At 43.9% G+C, this 8709-nt stretch overlaps 1 protein-coding gene across 1 annotated transcript; it reads left to right on the forward strand.

Moving 5' to 3' along the window:
• Window positions 1-230: 230 nt before the first annotated feature.
• On the forward strand, window positions 231-3904 carry LOC108792369 (olfactory receptor 4E2-like). The gene is made up of 2 exons (XM_018563137.1): window positions 231-1124; window positions 3833-3904. Exons 1-2 carry the CDS (start codon window positions 231-233, stop codon window positions 3902-3904), a joined length of 966 nt encoding a protein of 321 aa, XP_018418639.1.
• Window positions 3905-8709: the final 4805 nt, after the last annotated feature.

Consider the following 8709-nt stretch of genomic DNA (forward strand, 5'->3'; position numbering starts at 1 on the left):
GTTAGGAATTTAAAACCATTATAGTATAGAACTAAAATAGTACCAGAGTTATGAAAATAATGGCATTGATTCCCAAATATGTTATGTTACATAAATGTTCAAAAACGATTATGTTGGGACCATCGTTTTCTCATAAACATGTAACAGTTATATGTTTTCTAATGTATTTCTGATTCTGTTCTTGTTCATTTCTTTATTGCCCATTATTTCCATTACCCTAAGAGAAGAATATGGCACTTCGAAATCAAAGCTTAGTAACTGAATTTACACTTAGTGGTCTCTCCTATTCACATGAATTTCAGATATTTTTCAGTGTCTTGTTTCTGGCCCTGTATGTAATGACTTTATCAGGGAACCTTCTCATTATCACAGCGGTCCATGTTGATCCACGTCTGCGCTCACCTATGTATTTTTTTCTCAGCAACTTGTCTTTCTTGGACATGTGTTACTCATCTGTCACCATCCCAAAGATGCTGGTAAATGTCCTATCAAATCAAAACACTATCTCATTTAACCAGTGCATATCACAGCTATTCTTCCTTCATTTATTTGGTGGCACAGAATGTTTCCTTCTGACCGTCATGGCATATGACCGTTATGTAGCTATCTGTAATCCACTCAGATATAACATTGTCATGAACTACAAATTTTGCTGTTGGCTGGTGACATTTACTTGGCTGGCAGGTTTCTTGCATTCCTTCACTCAAGCTTTTCTCACCTACCAGCTGCCATTCTGTGGTCCAAACAAGATTAACCACTTCTTCTGTGATGTCCACCCACTAGCTGTACTGGCCTGTTCTGACACCTTCTTTATTGATATATTTATTATAGCCAACAGTGGGATGATTTCACTCAGCTGCTTTTGTGTGCTCTTGTTCTCCTACCTTGGAATCATAACCACAATCTTAAAGATTCATTCATCAGAAGGGAGACGTAAAGCGTTCTCTACATGCGCTGCCCATCTCCTGGTTGTTATATTCTTCTTTGGACCATGTGTGTTCATCTATTTGAGGCCACCGGTGAACTATGCAGCAGACAAGCTGGTGTCTGTACTGTATACAGTACTGACACCTCTACTAAATCCTATTATCTACACACTAAGAAACCAGGAGGTCAAAAATGCAATCGGGAAATCTTTTAGAAACAAACTTCCCCCCCAATATCCAAAACTAACAGGTATTATACTTGGCATAAACCACTGAAATAAAGGAAACATTAAAGGTTTACATTTTTTTCTATTATCTTTATTATCATTATATAAAAACATACAACAAAACTCACATTTACATTCCATGAATGGTGCATTAAACAATTACACAATAATAAAAACCTATATACACATTAATAATAAGAGTGTATATTAGTAAGTATAAGTATATAAATAATAAAGAGTGTAAATGTTATTCAGAAATGACCAATTCATCCTAATTATATAGTGGTTGATTATAAATGTAGTTATTGTTTGAAAACTAAAAATGTAACTGCAGGTTATGTTTAAATCCCAATTCCAGGCTCATCCTCCAACCTCTGAGTGCTCCTGCAGTGCCCCCATGTGTGTTTGTTTTCCTTTTTCATACTTACCTTTTCTGAAAGTCTTTAGGCCGGTTACATGAAGGGCAGAAACCTCCATTGTAACCTTTTTTTAAAATAGTTGTGGGCTATTATGAATAAACTAATGTTTTACAATATCTACATAATTCACTTTCATTTCGGATTGCATGAGAATACTAATTAATATTGGTTACTTTAATAAAAGTGCAAAATGTGCAGTAACCTATTGCAATCAGATGTGTGTTTATGGATTCATATTAATGCAAGAGATCTCTGACTGGACACTATAAGTAAGCACATTACTCTACCTTACTTACACCAGAATTATACTCTGCTAAAACCTTTACAAAAAACATTCTCCTAAAGCATATGAAAACCTAATCACTAAAAGTTCATGTAAGTTTTAACATGTTAATATAATTTCAAAAGTAATTTCAATATTATTAAATCTGCAGTTTTCATTCAAATAATACCTGTTAATCCTGTTGTGTACTGTATGTCTATGTTCAGGCCTGCTATGGGCGGACAACACTCTGCCTGTTTACCAATTGTAGTCCTGCTGTCACGGTCTGCGACCGGGGCACACAAAATGACAGAAAGTAGCGTGCAAAAAAATGGTGTCTGTGTGTTAACAGGGACGCACTAGAGGCGCAGGTTCTAAGAAGGGCCAGGTGTTCGACAGAGCCTCTAATGGTGAGGATGATTGGCTGCTGGACACCTTCCAGGTTGCGGCTCTCTAGCATGCCCACACAGACATAAAGATTAGTGGCAGCACCGAGGTGCTGGATGCATCAGCAGACAGGGTTGAAGCATATACACAGCCACACGAGTAGGCACAGGTGCAAGGACTCACTTGAAGAAGCTGATGATCAATCCAATGCAGGACGTACAGGATCTCACTGTGAGGAAGAGGGAATCCAGACTCACAGGAGACAAGGTAGGTGGTGGGCAACCGCAGGGATTACAGAGGCAAGAAATAAACAGGAAGTCCGACTGGGTGAAAAGACACGTTGCTCGAACGGCACGGAACAAGTGAGCTGGACTTTTAATGGAGAGGTTCAGAGTGGATTGGCAGGAAGCCAAGCAGCTCAGACAGGAGGTAAAACCCGGCGCCGGATCCTCACACAGGGAAGTGTGACAGTACCCCCCCTTTTACGGGGTCTTCCCGGCCGCCGGGGCCCGGGTTTCAAGGGAAAGCGAAGGTGGAACCTTTTCACCAGGAGAGGAGCAGAAACATCAGGAGCGGGTATCCAGGATCTTTCTTCTGGACCGAAGCCTTTCCAATCAATAAGATAGTGAAGTTTCCCACGGGAGACTTTAGAGTCCAAAATTTGATGAACCGCGTATTCCTGAGATGGGTTAACTGGAGGAGTTGCCAGGGAAGAAGAACGGGAAAACTTGTTCAGGACCAAAGGCTTGAGCAGTGATACATGGAAAGAATTAGGAATTTTCAGCTGAGGAGGTAAACGGAGTTTAAAACAAACCGGGTTAATTCTTGCAGAAATAACATATGGCCCGATGTAACGCGAGGCAAACTTCATAGATGGAACCTTTAGGCGGATATATTTAGTAGCCAGCCACACCTTGTCCCCAGGCTGTAGAGGTGGAGCCTTTCGTCGATGTCGATCAGCAAATCTTTTGTGCCTATCAGCAGCTTGCTGAAGTTGGTAGTGGACTTGGGACCAGACCTGATTCATATTCCTCTGCCAGGTATCCAAGGCTGGAATATCAGGAGAACTGGGCATAGGCAAAGGAATCCGTGGAAGTTTACCATAAACTATAAAGAATGGCGATTTTTGGGTGCTGGCATTATGATCATTATTGTGAGCGAATTCTGCCCAGAAGGGCAACCCAATCATCTTGGTAGGCTGATACAAACGCCCGAAGGAACTGCTCCAGGGACTGGTTGGTTCTTTCAGTTTGTCCATTAGACTGCGGATGGTAGGCAGAAGAAAGCTGTACTGATACATCCAGGGATTTGCAAAGAGCCCTCCAGAATTTGGAAGTAAACTGGACCCCACGGTCTGAGACTATGCTGGTTGGTGCTCCGTGGAGTCTAAAAATCTCTCTAATAAAGATTGGCGCTAATTCTGCTGCTGATGGGAGTGAGGAAAGTGGTACGAAGTGTGCCATCTTGGAAAATCGGTCTACCACTACCCATACTGCGGTACAGCCTTCGAACAGTGGGAGATCAGTGATAAAGTCCATAGCAATATGGCACCAAGGTTCTTCAGGAACAGGTAATGGTAAGAGATGCCCTGCTGGAGCCTGGTTAGGGGACTTAGTACGAGCACAGAATGGGCAAGCTTTCACAAAGTCTGCCACATCTTTGCGGAGTTCCGGCCACCAGTAGTGGCGAGAGAGGAAGACCAAGGTCCTGTGGATGACGTGCAAATGTCCATAGGAGCTTTTGCGTCACAGAGGGTGTGTCTTTGGGGAAAAGAACCAATACGAATTTCGGCTCCTCTTTCTCTTAACCTTCTGTCTATTGATATGGAAAGTTGTATTAAGGCCCCAAGAGTTGCAGGTAATTCAGTTCTGGCGAGTTAGTCCTTCAAAGCCTCGGAGAGTCCCAGCCTAAATTGTTTTTTTAAACTGATATAATTCCACTCACAGTCTGTGACCCAGCATTTAAACTCTGCAATATAGCCCTCCACTGGTCTTCTCCCTTGTTTCAGCGAGCGTATAGCAGTTTCGGCCGAAAGTTGCTTATTTGGATCGTCATAAAGTAAAGACATTGCAGAGCCAAAGCCCTCAAAGGAGTTAAGGATGGAATTGTCACTCTCCAAACAGGTATTCGCCCAAGCTCGAGGTTCACTCCTTAAGTAGGAGATTGTGGTACAGACCTTCACTCTATCTGTGGAATATGTTCTTGGTTTAAGATCATACATCAATTTACATGCGTTTATGAACTTGCGGAAACGCTTCCTGTCACCCGAGAAAGTATCGGGCGGACAAATCTTGGGCTCTGGTGGCTCACTGTGAGGAATTTTAGTGAGGGTCTGAGTGAAAGAGAGTCTTAGAATTTGGTTTTCAAGTTGTTACTCCGTAACATTGTGATTGAGAGATTCTAATCTCTGGCTCACCGCTTGCACCTGTTCTGAGACATCCGCTAGATCCATCCCTTTTTATGGTTCAAGCAAACTGTCACGGTCTGCAAACGGGGCACACAAAATGACAAAAAGTAGCGTGCAAAAAATGGTGTCTGTGCGTTAACAGGGACGCACTAGAGGCGCAGGTTCTAAGAAGGGCCAGGTGTTCGACAGAGCCTCTAATGGTGAGGATGATTGGCTGCTGGACACCTTCCAGGTTGCGGCCCTCTAGCATGCCCACACAGACATAAAGATTAGTGGCAGCACCGAGGTGCTGGATGCATCAGCAGACAGGGTTGAAGCATATACACAGCCACACGAGTAGGCACAGTTGCAAGGACTCACTTGAAGAAGCTGATGATCAATCCAATGCAGGACGTACAGGATCTCGCTGTGAGGAAGAGGGAATCCAGACTCACAGGAGACAAGATAGGTGGTGGGCAACCGCAGGGATTACAGAGGCAAGAAATAAACAGGAAGTCCGACTGGGTGAAAAGACACGTTGCTCGAACGGCACGGAACAAGTGAGCTGGACTTTTAATGGAGAGGTTCAGAGTGGATTGGCAGGAAGCCAAGCAGCTCAGACAGGAGGTAAAACCCGGTGCCGGATCCTCACACAGGGAAGTGTGACACCTGCAATGTCATCCCATAACATGGGCTTCTCATGGAAACTACAAATAGACATTTGACACACACAAGTAGGGCCCATTTTCATGGTAGCAAACCCACCATGGGAAATTCCATGCAGCCATCACTGGAGTGCATGCATGTAGAAAGGAAGCGGCTGTAAAAAAACGGTGAAAACATCTATTGTTATGAATAATAAAATGGCAATCATTTATGATAAGATTTACATTTAGGGCGTACATTTACTTTAAAGTCCAACTTAATATTACCAGCAAACTTTATTAAAAAATTGAATGTGCAGCAAAATACTAATTTGTAAAGTAACTGTTGCTATACAAAAAGCCCAGCCTTACCTGTAAAAGAAGTCAGGAAATACAAACATTTCTTCCTGCTCAAACCACTAAACGCTGCTCAAATCCTGAAATAACTTCTGTTGAATTTCACACTGAAATTGATACTTCTGGGAATCTGGGTCCATCCCTGTGGTCTCCGGCAGCTTTTACAAGCATATACCGTATATACTCGAGTATAAGCCGAGATTTTCAGCCCATTTTTTTGGGTGAAAAGTGCCCCCCTCGGCTTATACTCTTATACTGCTGCTCGGTGTGCGGCGCTCCGAGCGGGGTCATCTGGCAGTACTTTTTTAACATGTATGGCTGGGTTGAATTTTTTTGTATAGCGACAGGCTAGCTTTGAAGGTCTTATTTTTTTTTCTTTGTAAAGCATTCCCAGTAGAAAATCTTATGCCCAGGCAGTATGGTGCAGATAAACACTGTTCTGCTCAATAGTTTAACATACCCCCTGGCTTAGTCACAACAATAGTTCTGCAATCAACAATGCTCACCCTCCTAAGAAGGGAGTGTAGGTCTTGCTGATTGCATAGCTGTGGTTGTGACTAACAATAGCATGCTAGTTGAGCTGTCCCTGGATTTTAAGCTCTGTGTGGAGCCCATCTGCTCAGGATAAATCCAAAAAGGTAACAATTTCTTGAACCTGGAGGGTACATTTCTAGTAACCATCTTGGTGTCAGTAATTAAAGGGGTACAGGGCAATGGCTTAGGCATGTGGCAGGGTCTTTATTAAGGAAGAACAAATATATTAGTTAGTTTGGGCATGGCTATAATCTCAGAACAGTCACATACTTACTAAATAAATATTTATAATACTTAAAGGAGAACTATGGGGTTAGGGCTTTTTCCCATAGTTCTCCTAAGGGTAACGGGAGGACACAAACTAGCATCCTCCGGTTACCCTAAGCTCATTATACTGAGATGCCGCAGCTGAAACAGATCCCGACAATTATGTCTGGATCCGCCCAGCTGTGTGAGTGACAGCTGGCTCTGCCTATCTAGAGGCAGAGCCAGCTGTACCTGCCCCCTCCCCCGTCCGTTCCGCCAGTCAGCGCTGGAGGATCGGAGCGGGGAGGGGGGAATCCAGTCCCTCCCCTGTCACGGCTCTCTGCCGTGACAGGATCGAGAAGTGAGTGAACGTCGGTATGTGTTCGCTCACTTCCCGATCTACTGAGCCGACATGTGACAGTTTCATTGTCACAGGTTGGCTAGAACTATGAGGATGAGTTCCTTTGGAAGTATAAATGGGGTGGTTTTCTGTGAGGCATGAGTTGATGGTATTTTACCTTTGTAACTTATATGCTGTATTTTTGCTTACACCTCAATGTTCTGGAAGAAACCTTACATGCCTGTTTCAAAACTTAAAAATGTCAAGGCTAATTAATTATATGCATACTGTATACAGTTTTCTAAAGGTGATGTAAGTGTTGTATTGCAAGCAGCTCTTTAAGTAACTTAATATAGGTGCTGGATAGCAAGGCAGGTATTAATTTGGGGTTGATTTACTAAAGGCAAATAGGCTATTCACTTTGCAAGGGGTTTTTCCCTGAACAGGGAGCAGCAGCGTATGCATTATCCTACGGTGTATATAAGTTTTACAGTTGTATGCCTCTGGGCTTTGTTTTTGAACAGAATTAATGGATGTGCCCTTTGGCAAGAAGATTTTGTAGTTGACAAGGATTTTTGTTTGTCTACTGATGCAGCGGGCTCATTTGGCTTCACTGCATTTTGTCATGGGAATTGGTGTTGTGGACCTTGGCACCCATACTGGGTTTCTCTGTCGAGCCGAAGTGGGCCGAGCGGCTGGCTCTGGCCAGTTGCAATGACAGTTTAGCGTCCCCCGGTTACCTGGTAAACACGGGTGACGCTGAACTGTCATTACAATAAAAAAAATATTTGGTTCCAAAAACCTATTGATCCTGGTATAAGTGGCATGGAGGGAAGAAAAACATGAAGAGTCTTTGCCCTGTAGGTTTTAAGCCATCCAATTATTTACAATTGATTACTAAGGGCAGTATGCTTTGCTTTCTTTTCATTTAGTATAGATCAGTGGTGGCGAACCTATGGCACGCGGGGCCCTCTCTGCTGGCACGGGAGCCCAGGTTCAGGAACCCCCAATGCAAATAGATCCGACTGTCCCGGATCGCCTCGGTATGCGATCTGGGCTGGTTGCAATCAGGCAGCGGCGGCGGCCTCTAAACAGGCACATTAGACGGCTGCTTCCTCCTCGCTAGGACCACGAGAGGCCCCAGCGATCGGCCGTCTTATATGCCTGTTTAGAGGTTGCTGCCGCTGCCTGATTGTGACCTGCCCGGATCGCGTACTGACTACAGAGGCGATCGGGGACGTTCGGATCCACTGTAACCTTGAGAGCTGTACAGCGCCCCCTGATAGCCACACAGCCCTGCCCCTGAGAGCCCATACAGCCCACCTGAGAGTCTGCAGAGCCCATCTGAGAACGGCACAGCTCACCTGAGAGCCCACACAGCCCCCCAGAGACCCTGGAGACATCAGGCTGCCACCCCGGAGCAACACAGGGCATGTAGCTTCATATTATTTTGCATTGCTGTTAAATGTATTGTTGGGAGTTGCAGTCCTCTATAGCCGATGGTCTTATTCTGCATTGCTGAATAATATATTGCTGGGATTTGTTGTCCTCTATGGTAGGTGTTATTCTGCATTGCTGCTTAATGTATTGCTGGGATATATAGTCTTCTATAGTTGGTGGTATTCTGCATTGCTGTATAATGTATTGCTGGGATGTATAGTCTTCTATAGTTGGTGGTATTCTGCATTGCTGAATAATATATTGCTGGGATTTGTAGTCCTCTATGGTTTGTGGAATTCTGCATTGCTGTGTAATGTATTGTTGGGATTTGTAGTCTTCTATAGTTGACGTATTCTGCATTGCTGTATAATATATTGCTGAGATTAGTTCCTTTACAAGTTGGAGTCAGTGGCAGAGCTACCAGGGTCACAGCGGTCACAGTTGTACTGGACCCTGGTGCTCCATCATTGACTCCAAGGTGTAGAAAAACTGTTCTCTTGCATTGTGCTGCATGACATGTACCTTGGAACACTTCACTCAT

This window comes from Nanorana parkeri, unplaced genomic scaffold, assembly GCF_000935625.1.
Source record: "Nanorana parkeri isolate BGI_ZX_2015 unplaced genomic scaffold, ASM93562v1 scaffold635, whole genome shotgun sequence".
NCBI classification, from domain to species: domain Eukaryota; kingdom Metazoa; phylum Chordata; class Amphibia; order Anura; family Dicroglossidae; genus Nanorana; species Nanorana parkeri.

What these genes read in the sequence shown, in the direction of transcription:
- LOC108792369 (XM_018563137.1), top strand. Translation starts at nt 231, where the DNA reads ATGGCACTTCGAAATCAAAGCTTAGTAACTGAATTTACACTTAGTGGT. An exon ending in ACCAGGAGGTCAAAAATGCA is followed by an intron (nt 1,125 to 3,832) that starts ATCGGGAAATCT and finishes TGGTTAGGGGAC; the next exon opens with TTAGTACGAGCACAGAATGG.